The sequence below is a fragment of the Andrographis paniculata genome, unplaced genomic scaffold, assembly GCF_009805555.1.
Source record: "Andrographis paniculata isolate CXL003 unplaced genomic scaffold, ASM980555v1 Contig80END, whole genome shotgun sequence".
Lineage (NCBI taxonomy): Eukaryota > Viridiplantae > Streptophyta > Magnoliopsida > Lamiales > Acanthaceae > Andrographis > Andrographis paniculata.
Genome location: NW_026137618.1, coordinates 4,379,790 through 4,395,641, shown reverse-complemented (window position 1 = coordinate 4,395,641; position 15,852 = coordinate 4,379,790). Strand labels below are relative to the sequence as shown.

General features: G+C 34.4%; 2 protein-coding genes across 2 annotated transcripts; one reads left to right on the top strand and one right to left on the bottom strand.

Moving 5' to 3' along the window:
* Window positions 1–2,217: 2,217 nt before the first annotated feature.
* On the top strand, window positions 2,218–5,829 carry LOC127240863 (putative late blight resistance protein homolog R1B-16). The gene is made up of 2 exons (XM_051259710.1): window positions 2,218–4,534; window positions 5,561–5,829. Exon 1 carries the CDS (start codon window positions 2,218–2,220, stop codon window positions 3,388–3,390), a length of 1,173 nt encoding a protein of 390 aa, XP_051115667.1. The 3' UTR covers window positions 3,391–4,534; window positions 5,561–5,829.
* A 2,513-nt stretch (window positions 5,830–8,342) lies between these two features.
* Window positions 8,343–15,648, bottom strand: LOC127240994 (methanol O-anthraniloyltransferase-like). Its single transcript, XM_051259869.1, has 4 exons — window positions 15,568–15,648; window positions 15,034–15,276; window positions 13,704–13,800; window positions 8,343–9,142 (listed from the first exon to the last, which is right to left on the bottom strand). Exons 1-4 carry the CDS (start codon window positions 15,646–15,648, stop codon window positions 8,343–8,345), a joined length of 1,221 nt encoding a protein of 406 aa, XP_051115826.1.
* Between the last annotated feature and the right edge of the window lie 204 nt (window positions 15,649–15,852).

Sequence of the window (15,852 nt, the reverse complement as noted above, 5' to 3'; positions counted from 1 at the left end):
CTGGGGGAATGTGATGTGCAACACAAATCTAATTACAAAATGATGTCTACAAAATAACAATCAATACCAAGGCTGCAATATTTTGCTTCATCAAGTGTTAAAGACTAAATAAATATTAAAGAGATATGTTATACGAAAATATCCCCTATTTCTATTTTAGTATATAGACAACCATTTACAACGTTAGTGTAGCTCAAAAATAACAAAAGAATTTTTATTGTTGCTGCACAATCATTTTGTCTTATTTCATCTGAAGCCCTAAAATGAATAGGTTAAGATGGTCAAACCGATGTCAAGTGTGCAGAAAAAAACCCTATACTATTTTGGTGAAAATGAAAAATTAATGGCTTCATTTTTTAGAGTCAACAATGTGGCTGTTTAATTAATCAAAGACAAAAGGTTGATCAGGGAATGTAGTGAGAGTCCAACTTTCTAGAGTGAGTAATTATCTTCGTGCTCTCAAACTTATCCCACGTTCTCTCCGTGTTCTAAACAAGGCTATTTTATTCTAACTCGCTGGAGGAGTTACCAGGGGAAAAAGTTATTGGAGATCCAATCGGAGATGGTGACCAGCTGTTGAGTTGCATTACTCTCAGCTAGTTGAAAGTTGCTGGTGTTTTTAAGGTCTAGTAACGACTAGTTACTTGTACAACATTTGCAAGATAAGCTATGAAAGAGGAAATAAATTGAAGGAGGTTTAGTTGTTGAGTCCTATAATCAAAATAGATTATAGTGATATTACTCTTGTATTAGTATTCTCACGTATAAATAGGTTATAACCAAACTGAATTAACAAACTCTTGTGATCATTTATTGCTTCCGTGCTTCTGCATTTATCTCATTAATATAGAATTACAATTATTGTGAATTTACCATGATGTAATGTCTTGTTTAAATATGGATCATTACACTACTATGCATTTATTCGGGAGTTGGCCCTTTTTGTAGTTTGATTGAACTTGTTCGTGTTGGGTGTGTGTGTGAAAGAGAGGAGAAAGGAAATAAGAGTTTTGTGTCCCAAACGAGGAACACAAACCATCTCACCTCATTATAGTAATTTCTCACTCCATTTTTTTCTACTAGGATTTCCACTAGGATTTCCATAAACCAAAAGTTTTCTATACAACCAAATATCCTCCAAAAATTTCTCCGTTTTCCTAATTCGGTTCACAAAATCTGTAATTTCATTTAATTCGTTGCCGAATCCGCTTCAAGAAATAACAGTAGTTTATTAGTCGGTAGAAGTGTGTAAGGGGTTTTTATATTTTTATCTTTGACTTTATATATATAAAGTAATTACATCTTTAATGGTATATTTATAATTTAAAAAAAATTAATAATATTTTTTATTAATGTATGATTACTTTTATTAAAAAAAACATAAAGCCATAATTTTGAGTGGGACAAGAAATTAGTAAAAAGAGTACTTTTTGGGACTGCGAGAGTACAAATATCCTTAATTGTAACTAGTATATTCATCTAGTCAAATCAACTAATGTAACAACTCAACTAACCGCTAATTGTCAAACACTCCTAAAAAAAAATTGCCTTACCATGTCAGATTTTGTAAGATGTGAATGATGTCTATGTAAAGAGGTTTCCACTTTCAACTAGTGTCATGTTGGATGTTCTTTTAAACATATCTTATGGCCCTTAATTATTCTTCTCGTGTCGTGTCGTGTCCCACCAATAATTCAGCATAAACTCGGCCAAACAAGTCTACTGCAAGAAAGGATTCTCTCTTCAAAGATAGAATTGATCAAAGAAGACAGCTTTTGAGAAATGGCAGCTTATGCAGCTCTAGTGTCTCTTATGAACACCATCACTATGGAGCAGACCCCGCGAAATCACCGTGGCCGTCTGATCTCCATTGAAAAGGGACAACTGATCGAGGCTCTCCAAGAAAGGGCTGATTTCTTGGTGGAATTTCTCGAGAGTGGGAGGAAGGGAGCCGAGCATTTAGAGGAGCGAATTGTCGATGCAGCCTATGCAGCTGAAGATGCTATCGACTCCTACATGATGGATCTTGTTCTTCCCAACAACAATTTTGAAGAGGAAAATGCATTGGCAATCTTATACGAAAATCTGCAAAAAATAACACAAGAGATGGATTGTATCAAGAATGAGGTGAAGCAGATTTAAGAGAGTTCCGAGCATGGTGGTTCCTCAAGTGCTCCTAACAGACAGAAGGGCGAAGCCGAAGATCTGCATCGCACCATGTTTACGGCTTCATCAAGTGCTCCACGCGAAGAGACGAGCAAAATGGTGGGATTTGAGGATGAAAGAGCTCGAGTCATGGTCATGCTTACATCACTCGATTCGAAGCCTTCCCGGGCAGTAGTCCCTATGGTTGGGATGGGCGGGGCAGGTAAGACTACACTTGCGAGAAACATCTTCGATGATCAGATAATTGTAGAGCATTTTGATGTTCGTGCGTGGGTTACAGTGTCTCCAGAGTATAATGTCGAGGAAGTTCTTAAAGGAGTACTTTCGAATCTAAGAAACCAAGGGGATGGTGAAAGTTTAGGAGAACAAGTGCACAAGAGTTTGTTCGGTAGAAGATATTTAATGGTGCTCGATGATATATGGAGTATTGATATTTGGAATCGCATACAACGGTTCTTCCCGGATTGTTGTGATGGAAGTCGAATTTTAGTGACGTCTAGGCTTTCTAATGTTGCGGAAGAGCTAAGCACTTGTAGAGTTGAGATGAAGTATCTAGATGTGGACAATAGTTGGAATTTACTTCGGCAAAAAGTATTTGGCGAAAGTAGTTGTCCGGTTGAATTATTAGATGTTGGAAAGAAGATTGCTCGAAATTGCAGAGGACTTCCTCTAGCGATTGTTGTTGTTGGAGGACTCCTCGCCAAGGCTGATCAAACAATAGAACATTGGGCACATGTTTCCGAACAATCTAGCTCTGCCGCGTATATAGGTGACGACGAACATTGCTCAAAAATACTATCTTTGAGCTACAACCACTTGCCTGTTCATCTCAAACCTTGTTTTCTTTACATGGGGGCATTTCCAGAAGACTACGAGATTCGTGTGTCTAAACTCATAAATGTTTGGATTGCCGAGGGATTTCTGAAACCACGTAAAGGCCGTATGCTAGAAGAAATAGCTGAGGATTGCTTGTTGGATCTTATCGAAAGGAATCTTATAATACATCGCGAGTGGGGATCCACGGGGAACTTAAAATCTTGCGCGATCCATGATGTCTTGAGGGAACTCAGCTTGCGGGAAGCTCAAAAGCAGAACTTCCTTTGTGTTGTAACAACGAATCGCTCTGACAACATTCCATCAAATATGAAGCGTCAGCGTCGTATTGCTCTTAGAGTAAGCAAGAAAAAATATCGTCGGAATATCAAGTCCTTGTTATCTACATGACGTCCCCGCTCTCTCATTGTAAGAAAGTATAAGGTATTGTCGAAAATTTTGAGATCCGATGCTTTTGAGTCTGTGCATAGAGAAAATTTCGACCTTTCGCTAAAGCTAAGAAAGAAGGTGGATTTGTCAACAATTTTGAGATCCTATATGTTTGGATTGTTGAGAACAATCTTTGTGATCGATGAACAATACATGAGATATAGGAGAAAGCATACATCTCCATGGGATATTTTGTTTAGTCTTGTCAATTTACGGCACCTTGATTGTATAGCCAATCAAGGTATCAATGGAGGATTGGCTTATTATATGCATCAAATGAGGAATCTACAAATTCTTATCGTTAAGAGTTCTTGGAATGAAATAAATGCGCCATCCGTAATTTGGAATTTCCCTCAGCTTCATCATGTACAGATTGCCAAAATTTCTCCCCCAATACATCTGCACCGCGAAGAACAGAAACAACATTGTTGTATAGTCCTCGAAAACTTGAGAACACTAAAGGGATTGGTGGACTTCAGATTCGACGAAGGTGTTGTGAAGAAAATCCGCGATCTAAAGAAAATGATAGTCACCTACAATGCACAAAATGTGGACTCGTCGTCTCAGTACAGTCTCCATAATCTTGCTCATTTACAGAAGCTCAAATCATTCAAATGTTCTTTCAGAGGAACAATTAAGAATATAAATACTCTGTATAAGAGTGCATCCTTCCCACATTCCCTTACAAAGTTGTCTTTATATCGCTGCGGATTTTGGGATGATGTTAGCGCGATCGGTTCATTACCCAAACTCGAAGTGCTGAAGCTGAAAAAGTGTTACTTCCATGGATCCGAGTGGAATCCTGTCGAGGGGGAATTTATTAGCTTGGACACCTTGTATATGGAACAGGTTGGTCTAAGAAACTGGAATGCCAACAGCTCCCATTTCCCACGCCTCGAAGTACTTGATCTTAATCGGTTAACAGTGTTGAATGAAATACCTCTCGACATTGGAGAAATCGCGACACTAAGGTTTTTAGGGGTGTGGCGTTGCTCCAAGTCAGCCATTGATTCGGCGCGAAACATATTAGAAGAGCAGGAGAGCCTTGGCAACGATGCACTGGTTGTTAAAATTACTGGTTACAGCATATAATCTCCAAAATAGAGTAAGAAACACTCACTACAAAAAAATATCTAATTAACTACAATATTTTTAACTATCAAATATTTTTTATAGTTAAAATGTGTCATTTAGCAACAAAAATTAATTTAATTACTAAAAATATATTATGTACTACAAAATTGATTTCATTGCTGAAATATTTGTTTGCTACAAAATTATTTTTTATAGCAAAAATCATTTGCCTAAAAATATTATACATATTTTGTTGCTAAAACTCAATTTTAATTTTATAACAAAAGAGTTTTAGCTACAAAATCATATTTTCGTAGCTATATATCTTTTCTTAGCTTTCATTGCAAAAAAAACTTATTTTTTTGTTACGAAAGTCATATTTGTCATCAAAGACCTTTACTAACGCGGTATAGGGGTCGCAAAAATCTTTTTGCTATGAATTCTTACCTTTTGTTACGAAATTTTTTTTAGCTAAATTTTAACTTTCTTGGAGTGACTTTTCACTGGCAGAAGATCCTCGCCCCCCTATCCTAACACTGTATATGTATACATATATTTTTTTGCATGTATAGGTATGCATGCACATATAATGTATGTATAATGTTGAATATTGTCACATATTGGTAATATGTGGGAACTCCCCTAGTATATAAAGGCGAAGGGCCACTCCACCTATCACCAATTGGTTTTAGGTTGGATGCTCTGATCCCTTCTTAAAATTGGTATCAGAGTCATGGTGCCAGTATTGGGTTTGAATTTTGTATGGATTTTCGAGATTATCATCTCGAGGGGAGTGTCGAATATTGTCCCATATTGCTAAATGTGTGGGATCTCCCCTAGTATATAAGGGTGAAGGGCCACTCCACCTATCATCAATTGGTTGTAGGTTGGATGCCCGGATCCCTTCTTAACATATGCATCACTAGTACTAGGGCAGAGGGGCTGAGGATATATATATATATATATGTTGATCAATAATTTTTTTTTTAATTACCATCAGTTGTGTTCTTTGTGGTTTTCTGTTCTGAGAATAACCTATTGGCGTATTTGGTGCAAGATGAATCTGATCTAGTGCGATCAAATGCTTAGAGATCAAGTACAATGGGGAGGAATGGATCGTTGCATCGATCTTTGGTTATTGTTCGATGGCAAGCTATAAAATCAGTGATCATCTGTTAGCTATACAACATGTTTATTTTACATTGTTTCAGTCATTGCACGCTGAACTGTTCTCGCGATATTTCGCTCCTTGAGTGTGGTATCAAATAAATCGAACTTATTTTCTAATTGGTAATTAGCTTATATATATATATATATATGTGCGTGTGTGTGTGCTCGCGTGCGTATTATGTATCCTTGTTGAAGTTTATGTTGGCTTGCGTTTGCCTTTTCTGGAATGATTTATAGTTGGGCTTTATGTATGTATAAGGTTTGATGGATTTATATTTGAAGGTGGAATTCGAACTATCTTGGTTTTGAAATACTTTAGGCTTTTGAATCTATTGTTTGGTACTAAGAAATATTTAGAACAACTTAGTACTATTAAAGAGTTGCTTAAATGTCGAAAGGGTTGGATTCAAAATATATTGTATTGTCAAATTATAAGAAAATTAAATACATTTCAATAGTCGTCGGAAATTATTTTAGTGGAAGAATAGTTCTTAAAGACACTAGTTTTGTTTGTTTCCAAACTCGTGTCTTGTGTTCTTCTTGTAAAAAATACACACATTTTTTCAAAAAAATTATTATATTACATACCTTAAAATATTTTTATATTTTCTACACAATTTAACTCACATAAAAAATATTCATTCCAGATGCAAATTTTTTCCAAGAGCCTCTAAATATGAATGATCTTTCTGAAGATTATTTTCGCGATTTTCCCCTCCTTATCTTTGAAAACATAACTATATCTTCTTAGATAGAAGTTTTGAAAGTTTAATTCGAAGTTCTTAAAAAGAAAAAAATTAAGGATAATAAAAAATTGAGTATGTGTGATGTTTTATTTTAGCAAAAATGTATTTGGCTTGATGTTTTGTTAAATAAATTATTGTTGATTAAAAGTGTCAAAAGTTCTAAAAGTATCTATTTAGCCGAAAGATATAATCTTATTTAGACTATGTTTGAATAATATCTTGATTCTCTATTGAATTGTGATTAGAGTTTCTAAGGTTATAAATATATAGTAATTGAGCTTCTTTTGCGGCCTCTTTTTTCTTTTCGTCTATCCTATAGTTTATTTACTATTTTTTCTCTATGATGAAGAATTCTCTTGCTCCCCTATGGGTTTTTTCATCTTGTATTTTTCCAGTAATTTGAATGTGTAATATTCATCTTTGTTTCTTGCATTCATACGTTCATGCAATTTTTATCAGAATTCTTCAAATCAGAGGACGTTTATATTAATTCCTAGGAACTTTCATTGCTGCCAATAATATCAAGTTATTCCATGTTTACTTTTTTCTTTTTTTAATTTCTTCTGCTTGCGACAATCTTTGTTTGCATTATCCCCGACAGCGTGACACTGTGTTTTTAAGACAGTTTCGTCAGTATGGAGAGTACCAGCGACGAAGGTAGGATCTCGACATTCAAGTAAACTAGAAAATTTAAAACAGGATGATTCAAAATTTCGACATCTACAGCTGGATTAAATGCTCTTCATAATGCTTATGCCATGAAAACATCAAAAACAATTTTTGTAGCATTAGCTACAGACTTACACCATAGGGAGGAAAACCTCCCAAAGGCCTGCCACAAATAGAGAAACCACTGCAAAGAACATCTTGCTTAAAATTGATCAACATAAAACCATTCATTTATTGTGTAAAAACATAGGTCTTAGTCGTCGGTAGATACACCACGAGCCTGGTAAATAAATTTCTGGCCACAATAATTACAAGAAAATGCACACATATATATGGTAAAGTAGACAAGACTGGCATATCAAGCAAGGAAATTTTTTAAAGAAATTTTTAAATTTTTTGGCAAAGTACTTCAATTTCTTTGATATTGAGCTTCGTAATTTCATTAAATATGAAGACTAGTGTTTTGGGGACTCCCTTTAGCGGATAAATATATTCATGATATACTTTATTGATAGTTTGAGCTTTCAGGTGAGTCGGTTATTTTCTATCTCTATAGTATAAGTAAAAAATAAAAATAAAAATGTCACTCTAAGATAGAGGTGATCAAACTAATTAAAATCAAAATATCGGATCCAATCGAAATTTAAGATTTTTTTGGATTGAGAATTTTTTAATTTTGAATTTTCGAATTAGTTTGGATTAATATAGTGAGAAATTTGAACAAATTCAAAATCCGAAATATACTAAAATATTATATTACTACCTTTATCCAACAACAATAGTACATTTTTTTTATCTTTGAATATTAATTATACATAAAAATGTAAGTACAAATCAAAGGGAAAAGACAAATATTTATATTATTACCTTATAATACAAATAAAATAATATTGGTACGATAAATTATATAAATATAAAAATATTTTTGATACTATAATGACACAGTAACTTCGTTATTAGACGGAATGTGTGTTATATGCAGTATTCTCTCGGTGAAATTTATGTGGACACATAGACTCATTCTTAAAGTAGATAGATAAAAAATAAAATTGGAGTATTATATAAAATTTATTAAAATTTAATAGAAAAAAAAAAAAAAGTAGTAATAACAGAAAAGTACTGGTTAAATTGTTAATATCTGTAAAAATAAACATAATAAGATTGTGAGTGAAAAAAATTAAAAAATAACATAACGCTTACTAAATAAAACATACTGCAACACTCAAATGTAGTATTAATTAATCACCCTAGTATCTAAATTTTCGAAACAGGTTCTATTGTCATCTTCTTCATCTCATATTGAAACTTCTCCATGGCCATCGATGGCAAGCATATGGGAACTACAACTCCTTTTTCCCCTTCACCATTCTCTCTATAATTTCCGTAGACACTAATCTCTGGCGTCGCCCACGGAATCCCCCCTAACCGGGCATTTCCCCATCCAAAATCGATATTGTCGAGCCCCAAGCTTCGAAAGTCCGATACAATGAAGTTCCATGCTTCCACGTACTTTGGCCTTCCTTTTATCACCATAAGATCCGCGACAGACTTCACATACTCTTTGCTCAATTTAAGTTTTGCCCTCCGAATCAAGTCCGCGCCATATGACAATGGCGATGCACACAAAATGTTAGCCTTTGATATCGCCGCGGGATAAGCAATTGCATTGCCATAGTATCCTCGTGGCATGCGCAATCCAAACTTTGGATCGCGCACGTTGGTAAGAATTGAAATACGGACTATGTCGTCCGGATGTGGTTGGAGTGCCGCCGTGCGACAGTTCCACAAGCATGCGGTTATCAAGTCGAACATTGAGGATGTTGGAAGTTTGTTAGAAAGGGCTTGGATTTCTTTCGGGCCAAAAAAGACTGATGTGAGAACAAAAGTGTTGTAAGGGTACACGAGATTGCGCGGTGGATTTTTAGTGTATGAAGGGGTTTTTTGAGCGTATTCGTTGTGTACACATGTGATCTTTGGCGGAGATCTTGCGTTGAGAACTTCCCGCTGCCAGACTGGCGGCACAGACAGCGCCGCCGCGCCTTTTGCCAGCTCGCCGATTGTGTTGGATTAAAAATCCAATTGTGGGTTAAATGTAACTATTTGGGCTATCAGTCACATTAAGCCTATATTAAGTGATCTATAAATTTATTGGGCTTAAATATATTTAGTAAGTGCGGACCTCCAATGTGCAGAAACCCGGTAAATTATTAATTGGGTGATGAGGTCAATTAATAATAAGGGATATAAATAGGGTTGTGATATCTAGACGCGACATCCATTACGTTCCATATCTCATTGTGGGAGTAACGGCAAAAACCCTAGCGGTTTTCTCGAGAGGGATTACGCCATAGGCTTGAAGAATACAAACCCTCCATTGTTGGCAGATCCGAATTCGACTATGCTAATGGAACAAGGTCAGATTTATTTTGCTTTATTTTTATCTCAATTATGATAATACGGTAGATCCTGGGTTTAGGGTTAAATTCCTGACCAGTTCTAACAATTGGTATCATAGTCTTTCTGTGTTAAGTTATTGAGATATTATATTAGATAAATCATTTGGAATCAGATCTATCCCTATGCGAATTTAATCCTCTGTATTGTTATGTCTGATTAATTTAAATATGCGTGCAAAATTTGGCCATGCATCGATTTTCCTGTCTGTTTTCAATTTGAGGGTTGGTTATTGAAATATAGAGGATGTTGCATATAAATATATATATATCCAATGACCACATGCGACTTGTCAAATTTCACAGTGAAAATATTAATGACAACGCATTGCTTTCTGCGGATATTTGGGTATCCTAATTAAATCATCTAATTATTTAATTAAACATAGTTATTTAATGGAGATTAATTAAGACAAATCATCTGCTTCCACTCGCTGTGTGATGTTTGCACTGATTTTAGTATCTATTGATTAATTAATTATTTAGTTTAATTATTGATTGGTGTATAACGGAATCAGTTTAATCATACACACATTATTTGATCAAATAGTCATTAAAGTTTAATTGGAATAAGGTAGGTTAAAGTCCAATTTGTATATGTGTGATTTGGTATTGGATTTTGTTATCCAAGAAATCGTTGGTCAAATAGACCGTGCGTATAAAGTTTACATTGTTTAATGTTTAAAATCTTGATTTGATCATTTGATTATTTAATTGTAGAATAAGCTAGCATACATGAATTGGCATACATATGCATTAATGTATCTATAATTAAATTCAATACCTTAAGGAGTGTATATTTATTTATTTTGCTTCTAATTCAATGAATCAGTCTGCAACTCTATATACACTTTACGCATCTGTTGAAAATTATTTGTATGCATGAACGATTATGATTACAGTTCCCTACTTTATAGAATATGCAGTAATATTTTGGCTCATTCATTTAGAATTAATTTTCTAGAATCTGGATTGATGTCTTTCTTGAGTGTGCAATTAATTGAAATATAATGGATTGGTTCGATGATATGGAAATATATAGGTGTGAAAAGTATTGATATTTATGCATTACATCAAATCGACATTCTCTACTAAAATTTGCAATGTCTATTGCTGGTGTGGCTAATTACTTTTATTGGAAATTCAGAGATTATTTCCATGAGTGCAAACTATATTGATTTATTTATTTTATTGTTGAATTTATGGAACAAGTCAGAATTACAGATTTCTTCTGATTTGTTTAAAATCCAATTAAATTTGGTATACCATAGCATGTGTTCTTTGCAGTATGCATTTGTTTAAATTCGACTATAATTATTTGGTGTATTAATTTATAGTCTCTTTGGGTGGCATATTTTGCCTATATAATTCCGCTGCATTTAGTCTTTCTTGGACTACTTGATTATTTTAATAAGTCCATCAATTAATTGCTGTTGTTATAGCTTTCATATGTATTGAACATACATAATTCATTTAAGGTGAATTTAATTAGCAATAAATAATATAATATATTTCAGGAATTGGTTGAAACAGTTATGTTGCCAAAGCAGCCTCTGTTGTGTATATCAGTTTATTTTGTGTATTAGAAAGTTGTGTTTGTGACTTATAAGGCTCCTGATTGACCCAAAGGCAACTCAGCCATTAAGTAGTTACATACATGTTTAGTGACATTAAATGTGGTGATGATAATTTTGATTGTTTGTGTGTGGATAATAGATCTGTCCAAAGATAGGGTGTTGTTTAACACACTACTGTATTGTCACCATTCGATTGTCAAAACAAGTCTATTACTATTGAGTCAGTAATTTGTCCAATAACATTTGTTGATGTTGCTTGATAACTTGAAATATAATTGCTACTTTATTTTATAAATTCACATACGAAACATTCCGTAGCTTATAGACATGTGCATTCAGTTGCTTTTAAGCATTCTTATTTTTTTATGGAATCAGACTCATATACATTGAACGTGATTCTGATTATAATTTAATTTAAGAAAATTATAAATTCATTAATAATGCATGCTGCATTTTGAAGGTGAAGATCAAGTATTTGACGTTGCCAAAGTAACCTCTCTTATATGAGATCTTTTCTTGATAACGTAAGTGTTTATGTGTATTTTAATTCATGTGATTATTCTTCGGCCCAAAGGCAGTCGGTAATTGACAGAATGAAATATACATCTGCGATAATATGTATGGGATGATTATATGGATTTAACTTATGTGAATAGTAAATCAGTCCAAAGATTGGTTGTTGTTTGACATTACCTTATTATTCGTATATGATTATTGCAACAAGATGACTGCTAGCAATCAATGTTATTGATCCAAAGATTGATCATTGATGTTGCATTTAGTGTCTTGGGATGAGAATGCATTATTATTGAGCTTCATTATGATTCACTTGGTTACATGAATCATGACTTGGCATTAATAATAGACCAACTCACTCATACGGTGAAAAACACTGCTCATGAAGGACAGTTGTTTGAGAAGTGGGATAGGTCTAACGCTAAGTCTAATTATCATTAAGAAAAGCACTCCATAAATTTTAGGAGTACAATATATGATGATGATATGGATTCCTTGTCGAAATTAAGAAACGCTTTACCAAAAGCGATAAGGCAGAAATGCGTACTCTTCTTAATAGTCTCATTACCATAAAGTATATCGACAAACATAACATAAGGGAGTACATCATGAATATGTCTACTATTGCTACTAAATTGAGGGCACTTAAGTTAGATATTTCGGAGGACATGTTTGTTCTATTCGTCTTGCTCTTGAAATTAATTTAATTTAAGTTCATAGACACACCTGTGGGTGAATTTTGGTGTAACAACTCACATCAGTGTGTCTATGCAAGATTATTTCTATTGTCGAAATCAATTGGTGTTAAAAGATACATCTATATGGGTGACGATAAGAAAGTTCAAGTTGAAGTCATTGACAATTATATATTATTATTGAGTACACGTTACTATTTGAATTCGGATGAGACATTTTTTTTATGGTAGCATGTTCAATCAAAATTTAATTTTCATCTCTATTTTGAACAAATTCAGTTATTAATGTTCATTCGGATATAGAGTTTTGTCTCTTCCAGAATTCAAAATTAGTTGGAACTAGTACATCATTTGATGATAATAATCATCATTTGGTTAATAGTTTACTTCATATTATGAATTAGTTATTGAACATTTTCGTACAGCTTTGATGATTGTGGATCCGCTTTATTACTAAAGGGTTTCCACATAAGTTCTATAATGAGCATATTGCTCATATTAGAGTGGAACCATATAAGGTACTTCGGTTTAGTGGGAGCTAATTAGTAGTGTTCAAATACTATTAAAGTTACTTTAGTTTACACTGCACAGTTCAGTATTCAATGTTCAATATTCAGTGTGCAGTATTCAGTTTTAATTCAGTATTCAGTTATTCTGAATTAAAGTTAAGGTGGATCAGTTGGAAATAGGCATGTTAAGATCACATTACATGAAATTTTCATGCTGTGTATCCGTACTTGATCGAATATTAGGTTATATTAGTGTTGTGACCACTGATCGGTCCCATTGCGATAAATGCAGTGACGACCGCTTTGATCCGCATTGACGTGACTTATAGATAAGGTTGTTAATATACATTAAGGATCTGATAGCAAAACATTCATGAGCTCATAAGGTTATTCAGTGTACATTTACCCAAGTGGGAGATTGTTGGATTAAAAATCCAATTGTGGGTTAAATGTAACTATTTGGGCTATCAGTCAGATTAAGCCTATATTAAGTGATCTATAAATTTATTGGGCTTAAATATATTTAGTAAGTGCGGGCCTCCAATGTGCAGAAACCCGGTAAATTATTAATTGGGTGATGAGGTCAATTAATAATAAGGGATATAAATAGGGTTGTAATCCCAGGTCTAGACGCGACATCCATTACGTTCCATATCTCATTGTGGGAGTAACGGAAAAAACCCTAGCGGTTTTCTCGGGAGGGATTACGCCATAGGCTTGAAGAACACAAACCCTCCATTGTTGGCAGATCCGAATTCGACTATGCTAATGGAACAAGGTCAGATTTATTTTGCTTTATTTTTATCTCAATTATGATAATACGGTAGATCCTGGGTTTAGGGTTAAATTCCTGACAAGTTCTAACAGATTGCTGTTAGAAACTGCATTAGACCAGCACCATCTGCTATGGTGTGGTTCCAAAAAATGCCCAAGGAAAATCCTCCACAGATGAATCTTGTTACCTGCGTTCGATTTAAGAATAACTTGATTATTACATATCAACAAAACAAGTTTATCTCTGGTTGTATCTTGTGTTTTGATAATAGTATGAAATAATTATTTGATGTTTTTTTCATAGAAAAAGGTACTCTAGATGTTACAGTAGAAACAGATGGTGGAAAATAGAACCAAACAAACTTGTATATCTTCGATCATTTAAACTATATACAAAACTTGAAGCCATTACTTAAACAAAATCGCCATGTCACGGGCAAGGAGGATAAATACTACCAAACTAAACTTGCCCGTGGACGACGACAATGTTAGATGATGTAAATTATTGTCTCACCTAAAACTTTAACAAGTAGGGATACACATCATTTATATTTATATCAAATCCAAAAGAACAATAATGATCGATGTCAATGTAGGAATAGAGAGAGGTAGCCAAATAAGCCAAAAAACTTAATATAAATGGAAACTAGATATTTATAGATTCGAAAACTTTAAAGTCTAAAATAAGCCGAAAATAAGAATTTTAAAAAGCCTGGGAAGGAGAAAACTGCCGATTTCTTATAGTAAGAATTCTAAAAAGCCTGGGAAGGAGAAAACTGCCGATTTAATTTGAAGTCCTAAGCGATTTCGAATAGACAAAAAGCATCGAATAACATAGAAAAGCGATGTGTTTGCTCGTTGGGCCATTTCAGATGAACCGTGTGAAATTCATCTAATTACAAGCACAAACACAAAATGACAAAAAATTTAGTACATTTTTTTTTTTTTGAACTTTTTCGAATGCGCGCTCTGGGTAAACCTCCGAACGAACCTAATAGCCTGCAAACTAGGTCCGGCAAGATAAGTCACACTAGGCGAACTATGTATGACATGAAAGATCTCGAGGCGTTAGAAGTTTGAACCTTTGACTTCACGGTCACGAATTCATCTCATACCACCGAGTCATCCCTTATGGGACAAAATAACAAAAATATTTGATTGGGAACTCGGTGGCAATAGTTGTTCCCTTAAAAGTGATAGTTGAATCGCGACGAATAATATTCACTACTAGAAAAATGTCATTTTGTCGCAGTTAAAATTATTGCGGAATGCATCTACTTCTGCAACAATTTTAACAAATTGCCGTTCCGCTTCGGATTTTTCATGCTTATTATGATTGTTGCAGAAGACTGCAACAAATTGTACGAAAAGTTGCAACAATGACTATATCCAATTATCATTATTTGCATAGTTAAACTTACTTGAAAACGAAGGAGAGGGGTACCAACGATGGTATCCGAGCCAGGTACATTAGCCAAAAGCTTCTCCAAGAATGGGAATCGCGGCCGAAGCCCATCTCCGAGCTGCTTGAGCTTTACATTTGCTTTGGCTTCGATGAACAAAACCCCTTCATTATTACAAACAATCATGAGTTTCCGGTTCTGCCCTTCAAAGACCCTGCTAGAAAGCGGATAGAAATCATGAGTTTCCGGTTCTTCCGTGTTCTAAGTAAAATGTTCGAGTATCTTCCTTACATATTGGACAACTCATAAGCCCAGCTGTACTCCAAGAAGAAAGCATACCATATGCTGGAAAGTCATTAATTGTCCACATAAGTGAAGCTCTCATTCGAAAATATGTCTCTATAGAAGCGTCATATGTTATTTCTCCTATCTCCCACAACTTTTTCAACTCTTCAATTAAAGGTTGTAATATACACATCAATTTTACATTTTGGATTTGTAGGGCTGGGAATTATCAACAAAAAAACATATATTCACTCTTCATACACATACCTGGAGGTAAGTTATAAGGTGTGACAATAATAGGCCAACAAGAATATTGTTTTCCATATGATCCATTCGGACAGAAGCCATCCGCACATAATCCTAGCCGAACATTTCTTGCCTCAAGTGAAAATTCCGTATGCACACAATCAAAATGTTTCCATGCTTCACCATCAGAGGGGTGACATATGTAACCATTTTCAGTAACATGTGTGAAATGCTACGTCATATGTTTTGCCGTCTATTTAGAAGCATGTAACCTCTGCAATCTAGGGGTTAATTGTAAATATCTCA